Source organism: Amborella trichopoda, chromosome 2 (genome assembly GCF_054954075.1).
Source record: "Amborella trichopoda isolate Santa Cruz 75 chromosome 2, AtrichopodaSantaCruz75HAP2 v2.0, whole genome shotgun sequence".
In the NCBI taxonomy this organism is placed as follows: domain Eukaryota; kingdom Viridiplantae; phylum Streptophyta; class Magnoliopsida; order Amborellales; family Amborellaceae; genus Amborella; species Amborella trichopoda.
Window position 1 is genome coordinate 51,150,644 of NC_142337.1, and position 25,535 is coordinate 51,176,178.

Here is a 25,535-nt window from a genome sequence, read left to right on the forward strand (position 1 = left end):
CGTTTGAGCGTCCAAGAAATCCTCAAAAGTTTCGTTATTATTATATTATTTTAAGTTTCGATTCACGGCATTTCTAATCGCTAGATTATCTACTTCTATGTGATTTAGTGCTTTAAATGTTAGCCACTTTTTTTTGGAAGTTATTTTGATAAAAGAATGGCATGGTATCCATCAACGAGCTCGTCTACTGGGGTATAGGATTTAAATCCAAAGAAATCGAGGTATCATTTGAGCTTGTTTTATCTTATATTGCGTTTAGGAGTTTATTCTTGCTTTCGATAAATTACTGTGATGGAATATTTTTTTTTGTTTTTGTTTTTGTAAATAGAGATATTGTGCATTAATTTGCCTTGAAAATTAATGAAAAACCACGGTTTAGATTTTTTTTTTCTTTCTTTTCTTTGTGAATTAGGGCATCAGAGTCGTCAAAACACACGCACACACACTGCACTGATTAGGGAAAATGAATGATCTGCTGTGTGTATGCTTTTGTAAGGTTTTCAGAAATCTTGTATAGTGGAAAGTATAAAAGTCAAATGCTTTTTCTTCTTCTTTTATTTATTTAATTTTTTTTTTTTGTGTCATGAGAAAGTAGAGTAAGATGGGTCCTTTACCAGTAAGTATTTGTGCAAAGCCCGTGATGGATATAGATGAAAAAACCTGCATCTTGTTGATAATTTTTTTGGCAGAACTTGGTTTTGAAATTTTGTATCCATGTCAAATTTGGAAGAATTTCATCCAAATTTCATATCTCAGTTAGTTTTTATCATCATTGGAGACAGAAAATATATAGAATCATTGGAGAACAGAAAATATATAGAATCAACAATCATTGGAGAACAGAAAATATATAGAATCGACTTAGGGGCAGAGTGGTAAATTTAATGAATTTCTTTTTGATTGGAGGTTGGTAAATGGATCAAATTCATTGTATTTTAGAAATAAAATTGTCGTGGGCAATATAATTTGTAAATGGCTCACACCCAATTATTATTTTTATTGGTAACTGTGGTCCATACCCATTTGTCAGCCATTTTAATGTGTTTTTCTGTGCACCTCAACCATTCTAATGTGTTAGATGGATGGAATTGAGTGAAACTTGTGAAGAAGAATTGAACTGAAAATTCGCAAAATTTTGAACATATTTTGATAGTTTCCAAGAATGACTGATGTTTGGCTTTTTTCCTCTATTTTCGGACTTATCAGTCCCTTGGTCTCTGGCATGAAAGAATTCAGCCCTGCCAAAAAGGCCAACTTATAAGAAAGTGTACCATCACCCCCATGATCATGGGAACTCTATGGTCATGAGGATCATCACAGCTAATCAATGGGTTGGATGGTTATGGAGGGAGAGTGGGGCACACAATTGAGTGATATGTTTGGTTGGACCTGCTCTCTCTCTGTCAACGTCCAACCCTTTGATGGGAGGGTGATGACTCTTATGACTTATCATTGCCATGAGCATATGAATCAAAATCAATGCTTTCTCTACTTTGTAATGTACTTGATATGTATATATTATTATAATATTTTTGATAAGTATATATAATCACATAAATGCATATGTGTTGGTATTAGACTTCTAAATAAATTTTCTTTATCAATTGTAATGTGATATCACTTGGTACAATTTTTTCCGTTTTTGATGGTTATATGACCTGCACATATTTTATATGAGTTTGATTCAAGGTTTGAGTTTTGTTTCCTTGCTTTTGGCAAAATGAAAAGAAAAAGAATCTTCGTTCTAGATAACTCAATGTTCCATTTTTTATCCTTATTCGTTATTGCAGGGGACTCATTAGTGGTAGCCTGTATGGAATATCCTAGACAGGTTTTGCATTGTTGGTTGTTAGGCCTCCTTGCATCTTTCCCCAGAGTTCTGGCTTGGGGAAAGGATGGGCATTATGCTACTTGTAAAATAGCAGAGGTATGCTCATTGATGTGAAATCATACTTTATTATTGTTATTGATTGCATGAGTATGGTGTTCTTGCATTATGAGTATCTGTTTGTTTTTCTTTCCAAATGTTAAAAATTGCTGCAAGCTCAATTTTCCATTTCTTTATTGGTGTGGACTTATGTAATTTAGTAAGTTTGATATTCTAAGAGAAAAAAAATCTGATTGAAATTCTTCTCTATCAAAATGTTGATGACCTGCATGCAGCAATGCAAGCACTTGTGCTTAGATAACATTGCATTGAGAAAGTTCACAATTGTGAACTTTAAAAATTTCTGTAAAGGAAGGAGGAGTATTGGTTGCGTGCCCATTATAAGGAGTGTTTTTTTCCTTAGAATAAATATGTCTTGCTTGTTTCTAATTCCAAGTTGCATATGGCTTGTTTGAATCAAAATATCATCACAGATCATGCCAAATGTAGACTCTCTTACCTACTAATCTTGGGATGTGTAATACACCTTCTAAGGTGCTCAGACATCTGCAAAGATTGCATAATTGATTCTATGAAAAATAATGGAAGGATTATCCTATCACGCTAGGTTTTCCTTGTGGCCAATTTTGTTTCGTTTTGGAAGATAGTGATCCCTAAAAGGAAAATGAGTTTCTATTAGTGTTTTGGAGAGAAACTTGCTCATAATTGATAGGTGTGGTATTTAATAATGCTCTGACATCTGCATGCTTATGTGCACATTAGGAATTTGATTTAGTAAAAACCAATGAACTTAATACTGCTGCTTGCTGGGGAATTTCAGGGGCTTCTGGCTGAAGATGCTGCCTTAGCTGTGAAGAAACTCCTTCCTGAATATGCAAATGGTGATCTTGCTTCTCTATGTTCATGGCCTGACGAAATTCGACACTTCCATCAGTGGCGTTGGAGCAGTCCTTTGCACTACATCGATACACCTGATTTTAAGTGCAACTATGAATATTCCAGTGCGTTTTCCTTGATAATCTGATAATCTCATTTCCATCCTGTGATTGAGTCTTCATATTTCCAATCAAAAGTTGGAACACACAAAAAAAATAAAGAAAGAAATTATGATATTTGCCCTTCTGTATGCTTATCTCTAGATGAATGATTATACCATTTTAATTTTTATAGGAGATTGCCATGATTTTACTGGAAATGAAGGCAGGTGTGTTGCTGGTGCAATATACAACTATACAGCACAACTTACTACTTTTGCCGACCCTGCTTCTGAAGGAAAATGTAGAGGCTATTACCTACTGCTATTCTGATTCTTAACCTCATTGCCATAGTTTGTATGATCCAGTGAATTTTTCTTGTTATGAATAAATAAAGACATAACTGCTTTGTTTAAAACAGACAATTTGACGGAGGCTCTCTTGTTTTTATCACACTTCATGGGAGACATTCACCAGGTGCGGATGTCTTCATTTACTTCATCATTGTGGTTTATCTTGATTCTTCTCCAAAATTCTTTTGCCTTACTAAATTTTTGTTGTGGCTCACAAACCATTTTAATGGCATTAAACTGAAGATGATAGCAGAGATAATCACTCTCTGTATAACGTTAATTTAGAAGATTCGGTTCTCTTCTGATACTCTTTTAAATCTAATAGCCTCTGCATGTTGGTTTCACTGGAGATGAAGGTGGGAACACAATAATTGTGCGATGGTTCAAGAGAAAGTCTAATTTGCACCATGTAAGTACTGAAATTTTCCTTTTTTCAGCTCAATACCAAGGTTGTAGAGAAGTACAAGATGCATGAAGTTTTTCCATTTGTTCTCGTTTCTCATGTACAGATGGCATATTTCCTCTGGGCTGGACTTCTTATTTGTACATGAATTCCAGGCGCATTAACATTAATGTGCAATGCTGTATAATATAATGAATGGTGCGCAGAACCATAAGATGCAGTTCTTCTGACCTTTCCACAACCCTTGTCGTCCTTCTTTTTTCCCTGGGGCGAGGGGGAGGGTTGCGGGGAAATTATCATATTGAATGCCCCAAAACTTAGATATTTCAAAGAAAACCTTTTAATTCTTCATTTCAGGCGGCACTGTTTTTTTTCTTAAAATTTTGTGGACCCCCTTCCCACAACCATATGCTTGTAGTCAGTTTCTTTTCCTGAAATTAGCCCCTGTGAATATGCTAACTCCATGTGCGTCCTAAGCCCTAATCTGAAACTTAATTTCTCTCTCTCTCTCTCTCTCTCTCTCTCTCTCACTCAAATTTTAACGAAAAACAACTTTCCTAAAATTTTAAGTGAGTTCTAGAAAGAAAACATGAAAACAAGGGGAGCTCTTGAGAGGGGAAGGGAAGAAATTGTTACAAAATTTAGGTGGAAAAATCCTTTGAGATTTCATTGCCATTGTTATGTGATAGGTTGTTGCAGAAACAATGCAATGGCTGTTTTTGGGCTCTGGTATTCAGAGAGATCTAGTAGGGTGGTTTTCTTGGAGATGATGTTTGATGGGTTTTACTGGTTTTGGCTTGAATGAAAAATCTCTTGAATTTTGTTCAAAGGAAGTGAGCTTTGGTGAAGCTTCATTAAGTTTAGTTGCAGAGGATGCCATGTCTTATTCTGTTATTCTTTATATGATTTGCTAGAACACGCACTAATGGTTTTTGATGGATTATATTAACTGAATTGGGTGGAAATTCTGCATAATAGTTTGGAGATGAGAGGAGAGAGATGCGATGATTTGGTTGGTCTTCACAGAACTGCATTCCTCTGTTTAGGTATCAAGAAAACCACTTTTTCCTTTGAGTATCACGAAACTTCTTTCTCTTGTTGGATCTCCATAAAACTGCTTTCCTCCATTTGGGTATCTTCAAAACCTTTTCTGTTGGATCCTCAGAAAACCATTTTCCTCCATTTGGGCATCAGCAATGCAATTCATCTCTTTTTGGGTCTCCATGAAACTCGTTTTTTTGGAATGGATTTCTGCAAAATCACCACCATAAGCTAGAGGGAATGGATCTTTGGAATGGGTCTCCCTCTCCAGGGTGGGTGGAAACGAAAGGACTTTCTCTTGTAACCGTTTATTTTCTTTGTTTTGATGAGTTTGAAGCTCTGATGCTTGGGCGATTTGTAGGGAGAGGGTGAGAGAATGAGAGGGAGAAAGATGGAAAGGGAGGGTTCTAAAGAGAGTGCACCTGCGAGAGAATCCGAGGTTCACGAGTTAGGACATGGATGGGATTAGCATATTTACATTGACAAATTTTGGTAGAGAAAAATAAGTAAAGGCATATGCTTGTATTGAAAGGGGTCCATGAAATTTTAAGAGAAAATACAATGCCACCTGAAAAGAAAAAAAATTGGGAGGGTTTATCTGAAATATGGAATTTTGGGGAGGGTACACTATGATAATTTCCCTTACTTACTTCCCTCCCTCCCTCTCTCTCTCTCTCTCTCTCTCTCTCTCTCTCTCTTTCTCTCTCTTTCTCTCTTTTGAGAAACACATTTTTTTATTTTACTTACTTCCCTCTACCTCTCTCTCTCTTTCTCTCTCTCTCTCTCTCTCTCTCTCTCTCTCTAGCGTCCACCATTCAGTCATTCACGAAGTAGGAGCTCTTCAATCATTCAGGGGGAGCCTTTGCCAACGGTTCGATCATTAGAACTACATGAAAAACTTACTGTCATTGTCATTAGACTTGTCAGTATCATTTATACTTGGCGCAGACATAGCAGCTTGGAGCTAGGGTTTAGCAAAGAAGAAGATAGAGAAGATCCAAAATTAGAGAAAGATTAAAAACTAGAGAGAAAAAAAGGATCACTTATTGTTCTAGGGTTTTTAATAGAGTCCATAACAAGATGCTTCATTATGCTTTAGTACATCTCTTATATAAGAAGGGTGAATAAAATCCATAACAAGATGCTTCAAAGTTTTATGTAGAATAAAGTCCATAACAAGCTGCTTCATTATGGTTTATTATGCCTTAGTACATCTCTCGGCTAAGAAGAGTGAGGACCTTAAACTTTTCCTTAGCCCGTCTAAAGCCTGGGTAAAGGAGGTGGGTTGTGTTACGTAGGCAACCATTGTAAAATTTTGCCAAAATTTTCCATGAATCAGGAATCTATGTTACATTAGGGATCAACGTTGAGCCCATAAGTCTTTATCTTAATTATAGATGACGTAACTAGGCACTTACAAGATGAGGTATTGTGGTGTATGTTATTCCCGGACGACATAGTTTTGATCGATGAGTCCTGAGTATCAACACATAGTTTGAACTTTGGAGGGATGCTCTAGAATCTAAAGGTTCTAAAATTAGTCGGACTAAGATATAGTATATGGAATGCAAATTTAGTAATAATAGGAATAGAGACGAGTAAGTAGTTAAGATTGACGGTCAAGAAATACCAAAAGAGCGCACTTTTGATATTGATAATCAAGAAAAATGGAGAGAGTGAGAAAGATGTCGCATGTACATTTAGAGCTGAGTGGACGAAGTGGAGATGTGCAATTGGAGTTTTATGTGATCCCTTATCAATAGTGCTTAAGGGGAAGTTCTTTGTCTTATGGGGTGGAATATTAGGTGGTCAAGAAACAACATAATCATAGGATGAGTGTAGTTGAGATGAGGATGTTGAGATAAATGAGTAGCAAGACAAGAAGGAATAGAATTAGAAATGAATACATTCGAGAGAACTTAGGTGTATTTTTAATAGGCGATAGCATGTGAGAAAATTGACTTATAGGAGGGTTGGCCATATGCAGTGTAGATCCAGTATAGCAGCTGTTAGGAGATGTGAGTTAGTTAAAGTGGAAGGCTAAAAAAGGGCAAGGGCTAGGACCAAAAGGACATGGTTGAAAATAATGAGAAAAGATATGGGACTTATGGCTTCACTGAATGTATTAATAGAGCAAAATAACGTACTGGGATTCGTGTAGTGGACCTCAAATAGTTGGAAAAAGGCTCTGATGATGATGACATCTCTTGTATAAGAAAACCCTAAATATGACTTCATCCTGGCATCCAATTAATTTGATCATGGCCATTTATTATAAAAGAATTCAAATGAATAAAAAGACCTAAAAGACTCTAGCAATTGCTACTTATGCCCTTGAGTGAATAAAATGACTCAAGAAATAAATAAAAGACATAAAAGGATAGATTCAATGACTAGTTTTCCATTATGCGGTTCCTCTTGTAAACTTTAAGCTCATCTCTCTTATCTATATACTCGAGAGCAGTCAGTCCCCCCTTCCTCAATAGAATAGGCCCTCGGATTCGTCGGCTAGTTGTCAAGGTATCACCATGTTATGGAATGAGATGCTTGACATTAAAAACATAAAAAATGCGAATATAGCTGGAAAGGTTCAGTTTGTAGGCATTTTCATTTTTCTGCTGCACTAATTCACACGATCCAACCTTGCGTTGGCTCAACTTATGATATTCAGAACAATGGTTTAGAACTATGAATAAGCATCGGAAAGAAGAGTCTTGAATCACTTCTAAGGTCTTTGGAGATATCCATTCAAAATAACTTTCGAGGAAATCTCACCTCTATGACTTGTAAGATTGAGCATTGAATCCGCCAAAAGGAGATTGCCAATCTTGCAATGAATTGATGAGAGTGCCATGTCAGTGCAAAGATTACAGCCAAAACCACGTTTCACAGCTTTAGCATAAGCATTCTTAAATGCTTCCATACTCTCTAATCGTCCACTACACCATTTTGGTGTAACAGTACCAGCAAGGGTATTTTGAGATGATGAAAACCCATAAATTTTCATCTCATGGAACATTGTAAATCAACCTTAACATTATACAATTCAAAATAACTACAGATCAATGTTTCCCAGGTTATGGTGCCTCTCATATACATCTTATTGATCATGTATTGTGCAATTGGAAACTAACACTGCCGCAAAGCATGTATGCAACACTATTGACCATAAACATACCTGAGGAAAACTCTGCTCTTGGAATGCAAGAAAACATTTGAACTCTGAGGTTGCTCTTGCTGAATTTTGTAAGGTCAAGATGCAAATATTAGGATCCTTGGGTTTAGGTTTTGGGGGAAGATGATAAGGAATAGATTTGGTTCTTCCATCAAAGCAGAGCAACAGCTCAGCCTGAGTTCTCTCATAGAGAATCACTTTAGCAACCTTTTGGAGAGAATCTTCGATATTAAACTCACCAGTTGAAAGCTCAGGAGAAAATACCTTGAACTCTTTGGTGTGAATCTTACTTGATACCCTAAATTCAGGTAAGACTTGAAGAAACACATCATCATCATTACCTCTGTCAACACCATTCTCCACGCTACTTTTTTTGGGGATTAATAAACCAGTTACCTCCCATATTTTGGGAATAACTCTTTGATATCCGCCCTGTTCTTCATTAAAAATAGTAGCATCCACAAAATCCTCGGGATCTTCTTCTTGATCCTCTTATGGATTGGATCACCATTAAAGCTATGATCACTCACTTCTTTTGCAGCACCCAAATCTTCATCCCAGTACTTGTCAAAGACTGGTGGTGAGTCCCAGTCCACGACATGCTGGTCTTAAGAACTATTTGATGAGAATAAAGTTTCTTCATGCTTGTCATGAGATGGACTTCCATAACACCCTGGGATGTCAACCTTGAGACCGGTTTCCCACCTCCTACTATCCTTATCCATATGATAAACTACGTCTCTCCTTGGAGCTTGATCATGGAAGGGATTTATGGATTCCTCATCTACCTCGATCTCATCCTCTTGAGAAAGGGCTTCCATCTGCACCAAACGCAGAGCTTCGACCAATCTCCTCAGATTTGCAATATCTTATTGTGAACTAGCATCAAAGGCTTCTACTGTTGTTGGTTTTCATCATCTTCCTCTTCGCAGAGGCATGGTTGTTGATCTAGGGAACACAAATCAATGCTAAAGTATTGTTCGTACAGTGTTACAATACTGTTGGTGTAGTGCTACAATATTATCCGTACTGTGCTACTATATCATGCATACTACAGTACCGTACAAATCATCGGGATCTGATACCAACCTGACGTAGACCTAGTAGCTTAGATCTAGGGTTTAGCAAAGAAGAAGATAGGGAAGATCCAAAATCAGAGAAAGATTAAAAAACTGGAGATAAAAGAAGGAGTATTTGTTGTTTAAAGGTTTTGAATAAAGTCTATAACAAGATGCTTCATTATACTTGAGCTCTTATAAAAGAAACCCTAAACAAGACTTCATCGTGGTCACCCTACTACTCTAATCATGGCCATTTATTATAAAAGACTTTAAGTGAATAAAAAGACATAAAAGACTATAGAAATCACTACTTATGCCCTAAAGTGAATAGAACGGCTCAAGAAATAAATAAATGGCATAAAAAGGCAGATTCAAGAACTAGTTTGCCCTTTTGTGGTTGCTCTTGTAAACTTTACACTCGTCTCTCTTATCTAGATACTTGAGAGCATTATTCTGAGCTGCATCAGTTCATTTTAATTTGCCTCAAATTCGTGATGGATTAGTGAACTTTAGCATATATAAATTCGTCAGCAAATTGTAGATAATCAGATTGGGAGGGAAAGACTGATGCCCAGACATAACATAACATTATTTAATTATGGAAAAAAGTGATAACTAGAGTCTATATTTTGATGTTTGAGACAATCTAAGATATGGTATCCTAACCTTTTAAGTTTGTTAATCCGTCATTAAAAAAAAAAAGAAAAGAAGTAAAACTGGCAATCTTATATAAAAATTTAGTAATAGAAAAACCCATAAATATGTTAAAATTATTGAAAATTATTGACTCTAACAATGGCCATCTTAATGCATGGGCCAGATTTTGTCTGTTTAAAGCTGAACTACGAATACATGAATAATCTGCTCGCAAAAAGACTTAATTATTGCACACTGTTCAATTCATTTTGTATGTGCTGTGACTTCGCAGTTAGAGACTCTTTTAGTGGCTGGATCTTTTGCTTTTGCAATTCCCATTTAATCTTATGCAAGCGAGATATGTTTTAATTCTTCCCCCCCCCCTATGTTCAGATATGGGATAACATGATCATTGAAACTGCTATCAAGGACTATTATGATTCAGACCTTTTACTTATGATTCAAAGCATGGAAAGGAATATTACAGTATGTCTTCTATCCTTTTACTTGTCGGATTTAAAACTGTGGAAAATCAGAAATACGCAGTTAGCACATTCATTTAGTTTGACATTGTCTTCAGTCTTTTGCTTTTTGCTGTTCTCTTTTTGTTTTAGTAGGTAGTGTAGATTGAGATTGTTAATTTGAAACTGTTCACCTTACATGGAAATATACTTTTTAATCACTGAGAGAACTTCAATCTAGTTGATTTGAGCATGTTCATGGGATGTATGGAATTTATGAAACATGCTTCATATTATAGCATATTTTGCTTGAACTTGTGATGCAGCTCTGCACTGGTTAAATAAGAAATAAGATATCGAAGCTCAACTTCGTCCTGAATTCTCTACACAGACCCCTAGTTATAATAGAAGATGTTACTTAGAGCCCAAGAAATCCTAATTTTAATTGAAATAGAAGCCCTAGTTAAACTGAAATTCGTAATGGCATTTTTATTCCATGATAAAACAAAACATTTCTTAAGCATTCTAACTACTTAAACAACTTCCTAATTTCTACAAATATAAAGAGAATCTACAAATATAAAGAGAACCTTAGAATCCCTAAAAAACTTAAAACCCCCAAAAATCCTAAGATTAAAATAAAAATATACATCATTTGAAATTAACGAAAAATTAAAATAATAATAACTTTGTCGTGCATCAGACTCCCTTGGTTGGAGAAAACTCGTCCTTGAGTTTTGAAGTTGGCTAAGATGAGTTCAGCATCAAAATCTTCAACCTTCTTCTTTTTTGTTGGCTCAAATGTTATTTGTGGTGGTAAGAAATCCTCAAGAAATGGATTCTAATATGTATATTAAGGTGACACAAATTTATCAAATTTGACTATCCTTGACCTCGCATTAAAAATTGTGTCGAAACTTCAAACTGAGTTTTCCATCCTTTAGACTCTTTCTCAACATCTATTTCATTACTCTCTGAACCTAGGGCTATAATTTGTGGTTTTTGAGTTGACCATACTTTCGTTGTGATAGTTTGATTCCAATGCTATAAATCTCTTGATTGCTCCACCTCTTCGGTATCCTTGAGATAGTCAATGGCCTTGATTTTGATCAGTCCCCCTCTGCAATTCTCTTCATATTCTTCACGAGCAAGATGCCTTATGAAATATCTTTAGCTTCATTTGGAACCTTTTCATAGACCAGATCTCCTAAGAGATCTTGTTGTTGTGGATACCCTCAATCTACAACCTGCTGATTTTGGAAACAACTTGATGAAAATAAAGATTTTCCATGATATGCCTCCTCAATATCACAAACCAAATTGTACTTATAAGCAGCAGAATTACCGTTTCCATGGTTATGAGTCAAAATATGCTCGTCAAAATCATGAATGTTCGCTTCAAATCGAAAACCCTATAGTAATGTTCCCCAAGCCTGGCTCTTCTATCGCTCTCCTCTTCACTCAGCTCCTCACGTCGAGCATGGCGGTAAATATGATTGTATTGACATCTTCTTGGATGGAAAGATCACCATCTTGCTTGCATGTTGTTGTGTAAGCTACTAGACTTTCCTCATGAAATCTTCAAGCTCTTGATATCTGACATCACTGGGTAGGTCTACAAGAGCTCCCCTTCCATGATCCTTCTTGTTGCTATAAATTCACCGAAATCACAAACCCTAGGCAGAAAATCAGCAAATTCTTGCTGAAATTAGCAAGTTCTAGGCTGAAATTAGTAAACTCTGGGCTGAAATCACCATATTATTGTTTGGAGTCAGCAAACCCTTGCCTAAATTCAGCAAATCCTAGGCTTAATCAAAGATTCCCGCCCTTGCTAACCATGAGTCCTTGGCATTAGATAATTAAAAAAGGAAAATTGTTTCATGCGGGCTGGACCGCATGATTACATATGCGGTCCAAAAAGTGTAAGTAGGTATTCCATCTAAAACTAATGGAAACTAACGGTCCAAATGTTTTCTTACTAGAATTATTATTTCTAGTTTTTAAAATTTATTTATTTATCCATATTCATGATCTCCATGTTAGAGATTACATGTCCTTAAAAATTAAGTCCAAAAATCCATCTAAAAAATATATTTATTAAGAGGCCCACATTTCTACATATGCGGGCTTGACCGCATAGAAACCAAGTCCATTAAAAAATCTATTGATTGGAGAATCAAAGATGAAACTTACAAGCTAGGCTTCAATGGCTCTGCACTTTATTAAACCAAAATAAGATATCCAAACTCAACTCTTTATCTCAAATTCTCTACGTAGACCCTTATTTATAATAAAAGACCTTACTAGAGCCCAATAAATCCTAATTATAATTGAAATAGAGATCCTAATTCAAACAAAATTCATAATGATATTTTTACTCTTTAAAACAAAATATTCTATAAGCACTCTAACTACTTTTCTAAGCTGCTCCTAAATTCCTAACAATATATTAAAAAAATTCTAGAATCCCTAAAACAACTTAAACCCTAAAATTAAATCTTAGAACTAAAATTAAAATATAAATCGTTTGATGTTATATAAAAATTAAAATAAGAATAGTTTCGTCATGCATCAACTTGCTGTTGAATAGAATATATGGTTCCATTCACAGTTACTGGAATCTCTCACCCACTGTCACGATTCTGATTTGGAATTCTTGATTATGCGATTTTGGCAAGGAATCTTCACGGAATCCATTTTCGTGAAGTCAGGAATCTCGATTCCTTACTTTAATAATCTTGATTCCAACATTATTATATTGTTTTTAATATTTATTGATTCTCGATTCCGCAATTGTTGAACTAGACTCCATATATAATGACAATCCTCAGTCAAACTAGAAACACAAACATAGGGCCATGAACTACAAAATAAATAATTCAGAACCTATAAGAACCATCAAATTAGAAACTCGATTCCAAAGATATAGAAATCTCGATTCCATATATATGAAAGAATCTTGATTCCATACGGTATGGTTCCAAATAGGTTAGAAACTCGATTCCAAAGAGGAAAAAATTAAAGGAATGACTGTAGAATTCCAGACTATAAATTAAAGAAGTTTCTTTCTTTTATTTTATTAATTGATGGAAATTTTACTTACAGATGCCACATTCCAAAAATAGAGCTACTACAATCTAGGATCTTTAAACCTTACTGCCAAAATAAATTTTATTGAAACTGAATACAAACTAACAACCTTAGGAATAAAATAATATAAAAACGACATAAAATAAAATTAAATAACTCAGGGAAGACTTACTGAGTTTTTGCATAGGGTTACTCCCTTAAGGCTTAGCACAACCACATTCAATCACTTGACTAATGCCGCACTTAATTATGGAGACTCCTGAAACCACCAATCTAAAATTGGGAAGCTCCTCTAAACCACCATTGTCTAAAGTTTATTGTGTAGAGAGCAAAGGGGTCACAATTAGGGTTTCACAAAAGCCCTTTTTCAACCTCGAGGAATATCAAAATATGGCACCTCCTGAAGCCTTATCCTAGGGCTGGGTGTGCCCCTTTCTTCTATCTCTTCTTGGTAGATGCATGCCACCCCAACACTTGGGGTTGGTGTGCCACCTTAGAAGGAGAGGAAGATAAAAAGAAGCTTAGAGAGAGAGAGAGAGGTGAGGCATGGAGGAGAGAGAGGGATCTCAGATGTGGAGAAGGTGCTCGGGGGGTGAGGGGTTTTTCTTTTATATGCCTCTAGTGCCCTAGAGTGATGTCATCAGATATGGATTGAATAGGTAATCTGTGGAGCGAGAAAGATAATTAATCACATGCATTCATCTCTAAGATCAGCTATCATGATCTAGAGTGAATATTTAGGAACCTTATCCCCTGAGATTTGACACATTATCCACTTCTATCTTTATCTAGGCATATGACCAATTAAAACATATCTTCTAGAACTATCTAGAATAATTTGGGATCTATAATTCCTTTTCTCTCACAAAGAGATAATTAGGAATTCGCGTAATTTAAACTTGGTCATAAGCTTGATCAAATAATAATAATATCCAATAAAAAATTTCACTATGAAAATATTTTAGGATAACTCAAAATATAATTTATTTTAAATAAAACACAATTTAAAAAAAAAGCCCCAAATAATGAGGGTTGGGGCCTATGGGGTGTGTGGCCCACGTGGGCTCCAAATGTGTGGGGGCTGGGTCCTTAGCCCCCCCATGTGTGTCCCACCTACTTAACACAATATTTCTAAAATGTCCTTTGATTTGGAAAATTTCAGAAATACCCTTTAAGGGTTTTTTATGCATTTGAAAACAGTTTTAAAAATTATGAAAAATTCCCAAAAATTATAGAAACATAATAATTGAAATCAATATTTTTGAGGTCCTTAAAAAAAAATTAAAACATCCAGAAATACTTAATAGAAGTAGATTGATACCTAAGGAGTAAAAAAAATAGTGAATGTCAAGGCACTCCACTCGTGCTAGGATCCATGATCTTCTACTGTCTTTTCAAACCAACAGAACAAGGCTCATGACCCACAGTCAAGTGGTTAAGTGCAGGGGCTCATAATTAGCCCATCAAAGCTGCCCAATAAACAATGGAACCATAGTCCTCGTAGGTTCCTCCTTTAAGAGCAAGTCCAAATGCACATATCACTATAGTGCAAGGGGGCTCTCTATGCACCTGTACATGTGTCCCTCTATACAAGTTTGCTTCTCAAGATGCGGCCATCCTATGGACATGCCATGCTGAAGTTTTGTAGAGGATTTGGCACTCCCACTCACAGGCCTATTTTTACACATAGGATACCACACAGCTCTCCTGGCCTACAAACAACGTCTTTAGGTATATCTTAGACTTCGACAAGAGATTACCCTCTATAAACCCTCAACGTTAGGGCCTATGCCCAAGAGGAAAGGGTTTTGGACATGACTTGGGCAATAAACGGCCCGGCCCTATGTTAGTTCAAACACATACACTTCGACAAGAATCTTGATTTCATGTTATATGTAGGGATTTCGAATCTATTTGGGTCAAATATGAATTCTTATAAAGTAGGAATCTCATTTTCCACAATTCCCTTTCTACGCAAGTCGATTCCTAAAACATGAATGTTCTAGACAATCGCAATTCTATGATTCTGTTTCTTAAAATGATTCAGAATCTTAGGCGTTTGCAACAACTATGGTTCTATTATTATTTTGCAGTGGCTAAATTAAGCATACACTCCATGAGTTTGAAGAGGAGGTCAAAGTCTCTGTCATCTATATTCTTATTGGTACAATTTCTGAACTAGTTACCACATGGGCATGCATGTTCACGGATCCCTGAATTCCATGGGCTATTTTATGAGTATGTGTGCGCTTTTGTGTGTATGTGTGTGTGTGTGTGTGTGTGTGTGTGTGTGAGAGAGAGAGAGAGAGAGAGAGAGAGAGAGAGAGAGAGAGAGAGAGAGAATAAGATTTAGTGTTAGGGTGATGTTGGTTTACTAGAAATATTTCATGGTTTGGCTTCTCACATTTCTTCTGACTAGGAGGACTGGTCTGCTGATATTGCTTCATGGAGAAACTGCAATTTTAATCAAATGGTTTGCCCAAATCCGTAAGTTCTAGAGTTTTATACTATCAATGAGTTGATCTTGCTTTCTTAAGGTACTGTTAATGCCACCATGCATGTGTCACATTGCAAATGAATGCATCCAGACCCACGTACACATAAACGTAACATCTGCATGCATGTGAACTCCATTGTATAAACGCAATTATGTGCATTAGTGTACTCCCATTTGATCTCATACCAATGAAAGCATATATTTAGATACATACTTGTGTAGAATATGCATATGTATTAAAAACTAAAATGCATGCTGAAATCCAGATATATGGATGTAGATGAATGCACATTTTGTCAAATTTCATACCATTATATGCATGCATATGTGCTTGCGTCCATGCAAACACAGAAAAATTGTATCCTGTTATTTCATGTGCAAATTTTGTTTAACTGCATCTACATTTATATTATTCAGAGTAGAAAAAAGTATCAAATTGCTTTCTGGAAGTAATTCTCTTCTGGTTTTAGTGGTAAGAGATGATTGGATGTTATTATCACATAACTTTTCAATGATGGAATTTGATGGGAGGAAATCTGAAATTTTTGTAAACTCATTTATTGTTCAAATATCCCTCATTCACTTCTGTCTTGTTATTAACTGGAATTTGTTGTGTTTTTTGAGACTGAATTTTTATTGAGATTCTTGGATGACCTTAACTTCATTATAAAAAAAAGTGTACAACTTGTTTCTGTTACACTGCTTAATGCATTATCCATTCCTTTATGGTAGGGTACTTTGTAGTATGTCATGACACATTTTTTTTTAAGGAGAAGCAACTTAAAGCTCTGGAGTGGAGAAAAACACCACGGTGCCTTTTATTTTTCTGTGTAGTTTTCTTAAATTTTATTTTATGTATTTCTTTTGTAATTTTTTCCATCTTCAGTTTGTCTAATACTGTGATTGTGTCCCAGACACTAGGTTAATAGGTGGGGATTCACTGCACAAATAACTAGCCATAACTGAAAACGATAGTTTCGGCCTGTTTTCTCAGGTATGCATCTGAAAGCATAAAGTTGGCATGCAAGTTCGCTTATAGGAATGCCACTCCTGGGACTACACTTAGAGGTACATACTCATTTGCTCTTACACTGACTGATAGCCTATATACAATCTAGTAGTCTTATATGACAGTTATATGAAGGAGGCAAGTGGTTTGAAGTTTGCATTAGCATGTTAGCCCATACGAGATATGCTTATATACCAAAAGAAATAAAATAACCATGTGGAACGAAGTATGAGGCCTGATCCTACATGAAACGTGTAGGGCACTACTCTCCAGTCCATGGCCTTCTTAGGTGGTGGAGATGAACTGTAACTCATTGTGTTGGACAATTGCAGAACTTTTGTGGAGTCACGCATCATCTCCATCATCCTTAGTAGGCAGCTGATAGTGGAGATTGGGGTCCGACACGTTTTATGTAGGACTGGCCCCATATGAGATTTTTTAAGAAAAATGGAAAATCTTTCTCCTTAGTCTTTGGTTTCTAACCTTCTCCAAGAACTTTGTCTTCCATCTTCCATTCTTTAAACGATCAATTAGAACAGAAGATCAGGCTAAAATATTCAATTTAACTGCCAATAGGGCTGGCAATGGTCCCGGTGGCCCAGCTCGGTCGGCCTGGACCTAAAAAGGTAGGGCCTGGGCCACAGTTTGCCAGTGCCAGTCTGGTTTGGGCCCTCTTTTTTTCTCAGTTTTTCTTTTATTTTTCCTTTATTTGTTAGTGGCCCTGCCCGGCTCGCCCTAACAGGGCCAGGACTGGCCCTATGGCGACAAGGGCTGGGCCAGGGCCAGGGCCAGGGCCAGGGCCAGGGCCAAGGCCTGCCCTACCGAGGCCCGGCCCATGGCCATCCTTAACTGCCAACTTATACTCACCCCTAAGATTAGTTTAGAATGCTTTGTTTTTCCAGCAAGTTTTAGTTCTTTTTCCATCAATTAAAGGATATAAATTGGAAATCAAGTTGTTTCTTGTTTCCTATTTCTTGTTGGGATTGTAATTGTGGGGCTTGAGATGTAGCGCTCCATGCTAGTATTTGCTGGAGCATAATCTAGGATGTGATGTTCATTTGATAAGAATTAGTTTGTTATTTTGTACAAACTATTCAAATGAAGGCACTTTAGTTAATGGAAGGGTTATAAAAAGGATTTCTTGGGTTGAGAATTTTGCAAATAGTTTATGGGCTGTACTGGTTTTTTGGTGTGTGAAAGTAAATAATCTGTACACCTTAAATATAACAGATTTTTCCATTTTTCAATCTCAAGAAATTACAAAAGGATATTTGACTTGACCTATTATTAGTATTATTTTTTAAACAAAGTCTGATTAAATGTATGCAAAAATTTCAATCTCAAGAAATTAGAAAAGGATATTTAGCTTATATTGCATGGTTGTCTCCCTTATTATTTCCCCTAACTTATTTTCATCTTTTATTTTTAAATAAGGTCTGATTAAATATATGCAAAAGTATGTCATGATGCATGTACCATACTGTTCAGTTTGATACATGTAACATCAGCTGTCCTTTGTCATCATTGATGGACAAGAATCATTAACATCAGCCATTGAGTGTCGACAATGAAGGCTGATAGTTAATATTTGAGGCTGTTACATGCAACATGATACAATTTGCCCAAATGTGATCTTTTTAGAATGTTGAAGTATACGTCTACAACGAAAATGTATTTCATAAGCTAATAAAACTGAAGTTCTAAAATGTGCAAGGAGTTTATAGAATCTAAGTGTATCTTTTAATTTTGAATTAGTATATTCCTTATTACAGGTTATTTTTGTAATTTCTTCTAGTTTTAATGTGGATGATTTCCCTATAATTGTTTGAAGGAAACAAAAACTGTAAAAAGCCTACACCTCAGCTGGAAGCCACTTAACCAGTTGACCTACCCAAGATCCAATGAACATCGATTGGTGCAAAGAGAGTTTGTGTGTGTATGTGTGAACTTCACAATTTGAAAGGTGCAAAGGGTGTTTATACTGTGCTTGTGTGGTGTGCACGCATGCGATGCGATGCTTTTCTGCCTCCCCCCGCCCTCTTCTCTCTCTGTTAACCTAACTATGGTGCTTCATGTCCTTGTTAAGGCCTTGACCGGTCACAACACTCATTACACCTGGTTTAGATGAGCGAGGCAAAGACCCTTTTGGGCGATGAAATTTTAGGGATTCATGAAATTTTAAGGACGCTGCTGTTTCTTTCATCTATCCATTTAAGTGGGCCAAAACGTCCCAGCTCGATGAATAGCAGCAGTAAGGGTGACGTTTGTGTAAGGCATCAACCTTAGACAATCAAAGTAAGATCACCTCACAACTATACATAACAACTTTGGTGCCGAAAGCTTTGTGATAGCAACGAAAATGTATTTCAATCCCTAATTATGAAATTTAAAGCTCTAAAAATGATGCAGATTGAGCAGATTTATAATAACTACAATGTTTAAAAATAAATTGTCTAGATATTGTGATACAAGATGTATATTTTTTATTATTTAAAACCTTTTTTGCCACATCCATACGTGTCTAGGTCAAGTGGTCAATATGAGAGTTTATAGCATCAAAATTAACTTTTTTTTGATGGATTTTTGATGTGTGCCTCACTTCGATTCCTTATATAATTTTATTTTATTTAAATTCTACATATAAACAAATGGTTGCAAGAATGCCTTCAATACCAGAAAGATCTTTTTTTTTTCAGCTACTCAAAAAAAAGAAAAAAAAAGAAGGTGCAGCATCTTAGGATGGGTAATCAAGATAGGCATTGGCTATTTCTTCGATAAAACAATTATAAGTCGATCTCCCCTTTTCCTGATTATTGTTATTCTATTGTACCATACATGGGACTTTTGTTGCTACACCTCTCAATAGGAAAAAGAGAGATGGAAATGTGGTTGTAAATTGTCGATTTGGGTTTCGTATGGTAAATTTATGCGTCATATTATTGTCGGTATCGTTATCCGTTCACGAATCTGAAACATGCTTTATCCTATTTCATTTCTTAAGTTGCACCTCTCTCTCTCTCTAACTATCTTTAAGGTTTCAGTTCTTAGGGCACAAATCTTTTCTTTAGCTCACCCAAATGAACATCAGTCTGTGTCATTTGGGCCCCCTAAACCCTGTAGATAAATGAAATCAGCCCCAATCCTATAATCGTTGAATTACCATAAGATTGCTAAGCATCTTAAAATCTCAGGCGATTTCTCCGTAAAGAGCAATGTGGGACCCATCCTATGCTTAAATACTTAGGAAAGCTACTTAACCCCCGGCTTAGTTGACTAACCTGGCATTTGTAGCCTGTGAATGTAATTAAGACCGGGGTTTGTAATTATACGCTTATACCCAAATATTTCTGACTTCCACATTCGTAAAACGAAGGGACAATCTCGATTGAAATTTTTGGTAATCTAGCACAAAAGTGCCTTTTATTTACAAACATGGTGAAAACAAAAATATTCCTTTTTTTTTACCCATGGTTGGCACAATGCTGTAGTGCTGAATTGATTAGTTCTTTTCTTAAGTTGGCTTGGTATTTCAAGTGCTAAACCGTCTTTCGTTCATTTTCCAAATTTATTTTACTCATTACTTATTGAACCCTCCAAATGCTAAACCAACATTGGTTCATTTTTAAATTTTTCTTGCTCTAGATGCAAAGAAAAAGAGTGCCAAGGGATTTGGTGTGAAAGAAGTAAATGTTTCTATACGTCCCCTATTGCATAGAAGATGTATGCTTTCTCTATCTAGTTGTTCAATTTACCCTCAAAGTATTTTTTTTTAATTTTTTCTATGAATCACTAAAAAAGTTGACTCGGTGGAACTCACTTAGCTGACTCGAGATGCTGTGAGCTGGCTCATTCCGGTCCATGTTAGAAGCATTTGGCTGAGTCTTTAGAGCACGATAAGGAACTATACTAAACCTGTAATATATAGTCCTTGATTTATGGGAAACAACATGCACATCATTACTTTTTCTAATCTTTTTCTTATTCTGTGTGACTCTGTAGACGAGTACTTTGTCTCTCGCCTACCGATTGTGGAGAAGAGACTGGCCCAAGGTGGGGTCCGCTTGGCTGCAACCCTCAATCGGATCTTCACTGTCCAATCCATCAAACTACCAATCTCGTAAAACCCTTAATTTCCCTATAAACGTAGTTCAGGTGATCAGGACTTTCAATGGGTTTGCCCACACGCTACAACTATGCACACCTAACAGTCGACCTTGCTATTTACACAAGTCTTCTAAGACAAGAAACACTAGGGAATAAGAAATATATTCCTAGTTTTATGTCCTTTTATTACTATATGTATATATATTACTAGCCTTGAACGTTTGAAACTCTTCAGTTGTAACAGACTTGATGACTTGCACTCAATGAAGAACTGAGCTTTCAATGGAGAGTTATCTTGTAAATGAAATAATTGACACAATGGAACCTTGGAAACTGTTTCTTCGCTTCTTGTATATAAATGATGCTATGGAGGTGCTTTTCGCGTTTTATTGTTGGTGGTGCAATAATGGGTGGGATTAGAGTTTTCTCGCAGGAATTCTTGTTATTGATGACGCTTCTCGTTTATGTGGCGCCTGGGGCTCACTCCTGGAGCAAAGAAGGTCATGTTATGACTTGCCGGATCGCGCAGGTTCTCTCTCTCTCTCTCACAGACACAACCCTACTAATGCTACTTTATGTTAGCAGCATTTAGTGTCACATCATGATAGGCAGCATCTCTTTCTCTTTGTTGCATTGTATGCAGCTCTTTGTCCTAACTCGTTTTGCAGTTTCAAAACTAACAATTGTGATTAAGGATTCATTTAAGCTTATGAGAGTACCAACGCATAGATTTTAATTAACTTGGCTTGTGTTTCATAATCTTAATTAAGGGACAAGAATACTGTTATATTTTATTAGTGGCATTCATTCGAAATATATTTTCTTTACTTAAAATGTATCGTTTTGTTAATTATTAATTCTTCTCAATACTCAATTTGCTTTAGAGACTTTATTTTGTGGCTTGTCTTTTGGCTCACTGATATGGCATGCAAAGTCTCGTGGATACGATGCTATGTCCGAATCTGGACCGAGTGGTGTTGATTTCTTGCTCGTGTGCCCGTCATTTTCCAGGCTCTTTTGGACCCTAAAGCAGCTGATGCAGTTCAGAATTTGCTGCCAGATTATGTCAATGGAGACCTCTCAGCTCTCTGCACATGGCCAGATCAGATTAGGCACTGGTATAAGTACAGATGGACCAGCTCCCTGCACTTCATTGACACCCCAGATGAGTCTTGTAGCTTTGAATATTCAAGTAATTTCTTTTCTAACTTCTGCATTTATTTGTTCTTTCCTTTTTAAACCATTAGTCACTTCATTCGTTCATTTCTCTTGGGGTAAATCTCAGTTTTTACCCCTTGATTTTATCTTCTCATCGTAGCATAGCATGCTTTTTTTCTTTTTTTTTTTCTTAATCATCTTCATTCAACCATAAAATATGCAGATTCTCTCTCTCTCTCTCTCTCTCGATATATATATATATATATTTTTCTTCTTCTTTTGGCACAGGAAATTTGCAGCATCTCAAATTTTAGTATGTTTATTATTACTAGTGCCATCATCGTCATCATCACTGTTATCGTAACTAGCTCCGTTATAGGTCAGAGTCTCATAATCTTACTCAAGCCAAACATTGCTGAGCCCGTGGAATTCTCTGTTGGTTTTGTAGGGGATTGCCATGACCAGCATGGAAAGAAGAACATGTGCGTGGCCGGTGCCATCCAGAACTTTACGTCTCAGCTAGCTCACTACAAAGAGGGATCCTCTGATCGCCGACGTATGAATTTTGCTTCAGTCTTCAAGATCTGATTTCTTTCTTTTGTCTATATGGAAAATATCTAATTTCAGTGTTCCATTTACCAAGCACTTCATTTCTTCCCTTTTTCTTTTCGTTATAATTTTTACAGGTGACTAAATCTTCTATTTTCCTGTTTTACAGATAATATGACGGAAGCCCTTTTGTTTTTATCCCATTTCATGGGAGATGTCCATCAGGTCTTCTTCAAGCCACAGCTGCATAAGTTGTTTTCTTGCTTCTGATTATAGGGTTAGTTGTTTTCTTTTTTGTAATTTGCTTTAATTGTTGCCAATTTATTCATTCTTGCAGCCTTTACATGTTGGGTTTACAAGCGATGAAGGTGGAAACACTATCGAATTGCGTTGGTTCAAACACAAATCTAATCTGCATCATGTATGTAATCTATCCGATCCATCTGATTTAAACTATATAACATTCCTGGTTTTAGCTTCGATGTCAACCTACACTGAAATGGAGCTGAAGTTTCGCAAAACTTTTGTTCCTGAGACCCCTGGTGCTATCCTTTTCTTCTACAGGTATGGGACAGGGAGATAATACTCACTGCAATTAAGGAGCTTTATGACAAAGACATGGAACTCTTCCAAGAAAGCATTCAGAAAAATATCACTGATGTGTGTAGTACATTTCTTAACAATGTTTTCAATTTATTTCTAAACGAAAAATAGACTCTAATAATATGGGATACCATAGTTGAATGGGGATATCGCTGTTCAATGGAATTACAGAGAGAGAGAGGATTCCGATGACGGATCCAACTCTCTCGGAACCACCACATCATTACATTGGACAGAGATGACCCAAATGCACAACAGTTTTCCATTGTCCTTGCATGGAGTATACCGTTTTTTCCTTTTTTTTGGGCAAATAGCGTCATACTTTTTGTTGATGTAAGGAATTACATGAGCTTACAAGAAGGAAATTACATCACTAGACACCAATCACGGTAACGACGCACCACCTCGTGCAAGAGCATCAACTGCCTCATTGGATTCTCTATAAAAATGATGAAATGAAAAACTTAAAGATCTCACCAAATCTAGAACTTGAATCCAAAGAGATTTCAGTTGTCTAAGGGTTTTTTTCTTTCTTATTACACCACCTTATTACATTCAAGGAATTACCTTGGACAACACAAAAGACCCCCAATATTTTTTTCTACAAAGAGCCTAAGCCCCTGAAGAAGGGCTGCATATTCTGCAAAGTTGGCAGAGACAATACCAATGTGATCAGCATAGGAAAATGACATTGCCATTCTAGTCTCTCATAATGCCCCCAATACCCACTTGACTAGGGTTACCAAGTGAGTTTCCATCAAAATTCAGCTTAAAACAACCCTGAATAGGAGGAACCCAACGACCCTTAGGTCGACATCTAACAATGACATTTGTTTCTGAAACACCCAAAACTAGTACCAAAGTGTGTGACTAACATGAGCCACAACTCTGTCAAAGGGTAAAGCAATCCCTTCAAAGGTTATTCGATTTTGCTCTTACCACATCTCCCACATGATCGCACCTCTTAAGACTTTCCAAATCACTTTTCCGCCCTTAAGAAGGCATGGGAAAGCAAGTTCAGACACAATACCAAAAAACAGATCGAGGTAAAGCCAAAATCACCCTAATAAGCCCCAAATAGTTTTGCCATGAACAATGCACAAATAAGTGTGCTATTCATTCTTCATCACTTTTGCACATCAAGTAAATATTTGGTAGAAATTTTTCTCTCTTAATCAAATTATCAATAGTTAGGATCTTATGTTGAACTGCCAACCAAATAAAGACCTGTACCTTGTGGGGAATGGGCCACTTGCAAATATTTGCAATTTGAGGTAAAGACCAACACCATCGATCAATAAAAAGAAGTCTATAAATTGACTTCACACAAATACTGCCCTGATACCACCCCCCACCCTAACTCATCTTCCGTAATACAAGAGAGGTACACCTGCTCAAGCTCTGCCATCAAGCCGCTATATCTCAAATACATGTCCTCATCTATTGTATGGAAAATTGAAAATTTACTGACCAGACCACACTATTTCTTTTAACTTCAAAAAGATAAGCCGCCTTTGCATTAGAAGCAAAACCTAATTAAAGATTTCAGGATAGGTGATTTTTAAAAGCCTCTCTCTCTCTTAGCCATTTGTGATGCCAAAAGGATACCTGACTACCCATTCCAACACACCAGAGAAGATTCCTTACAAACGGCGGCTTGCATAAAAAAATCAAATTCCAATCCACGGACCATATATATCTAAACCATACTTTGCAGATACAGATGGTCTTTAAGCTGCAAACTACTCTACCACCATTTACATAATGCAACCTTATTAACCAGCCTTATTTTCTTAATTCCCAAACTACTTTTACCTTTCGTAGTACACACCTTATCTCACCGGATAAGATGGTATTTTAGATCCTCTCCATATGATCCCCATAAGAGGTTCCTCATCATAGTTTCGATTTTTATTGCAACTACAGTAGACATCTGTAAGAGAGATTTGATAAACTGAGAGATTTGCCAAACTTCAACTCAAAAGAGTAACTCTTCCTCTTAAAGAGAAATATTTGGATTTCCAAATATCTAATTTAAACTGAATCCTCTTAATCACCTTATCCCAAACCGAAATAGATAGCATAGAATAAAAAACCGACAACCCCATATAGGTAATTGGGAAAACATCTACCTTACAACCCAACAAACTCCTTCACCAAAGACACTCCACATCCCACACCAATTAAGGACGTCTTCCAAAATTTACCTTTATGCCCAATGCAACTTCACAACATCTAAAAAATCTTACCAACTTGTGCTGTGCCAGCCTCACAAAAATGAGTGTTTCATGAATATATTGCAGAAGCGACACAAATGGACCCTCATTAGCTACTTTGAAACCCACGAAATTTCCTCCTTTCAACATTTTGAAGCATGAGACTAAAACATTCCGTATAAATAGTAAACAAAAAATGTGATAATCATCTAGAAGCTCTAAAAAATCCATTTGTGCTACCATAAAAAATATTTGAGAAATTAGCTAAAGATTGGAGTATACTTTTCTGTAACCAATTTAAAATACTCACATTTTGA

The 25,535-nt window shown here is 36.4% G+C and overlaps 1 protein-coding gene and 1 pseudogene across 5 annotated transcripts in view; both read left to right on the top strand.

The window, feature by feature from the left end:
- The window catches only part of LOC105419999 (endonuclease 1), a 26,347-nt gene continuing 812 nt past the window's right edge, over positions 1-25,535 (top strand). Inside the window, exons 1-15 of one of the 4 annotated variants that reach the window (XM_088858483.1) lie at positions 1-221; positions 1,791-1,927; positions 2,709-2,889; positions 3,059-3,166; positions 3,284-3,339; positions 3,541-3,624; positions 9,925-10,017; positions 15,502-15,569; positions 16,574-16,647; positions 21,126-21,221; positions 21,704-21,884; positions 22,299-22,406; positions 22,569-22,624; positions 22,737-22,820; positions 22,964-23,059. In XM_088858483.1, coding sequence (XP_088714609.1) covers positions 16,621-16,647; positions 21,126-21,221; positions 21,704-21,884; positions 22,299-22,406; positions 22,569-22,624; positions 22,737-22,820; positions 22,964-23,059 — 648 coding nt within the window. In that variant the 5' untranslated portion in view covers positions 1-221; positions 1,791-1,927; positions 2,709-2,889; ... (4 more) ...; positions 15,502-15,569; positions 16,574-16,620. Of the gene's footprint in view, positions 222-1,790; positions 1,928-2,708; positions 2,890-3,058; positions 3,167-3,283; positions 3,340-3,540; positions 3,625-9,924; positions 10,018-15,501; positions 15,570-16,573; positions 16,648-21,075; positions 21,222-21,703; positions 21,885-22,298; positions 22,407-22,568; positions 22,625-22,736; positions 22,821-22,963; positions 23,060-25,535 lie in introns of those variants that run through there. The other 3 variants (XM_020665449.2, XM_088858484.1, XM_020665450.2) reach the window with 3 other exon arrangements.
- LOC18431572 (endonuclease 4-like) lies at positions 1,797-20,979 on the top strand (annotated as a pseudogene). The gene is made up of 9 exons (XR_016049518.1): positions 1,797-1,927; positions 2,709-2,889; positions 3,059-3,166; positions 3,284-3,339; positions 3,541-3,624; positions 9,925-10,017; positions 15,502-15,569; positions 16,574-16,647; positions 20,588-20,979. The product of XR_016049518.1 is annotated as an endonuclease 4-like (transcript).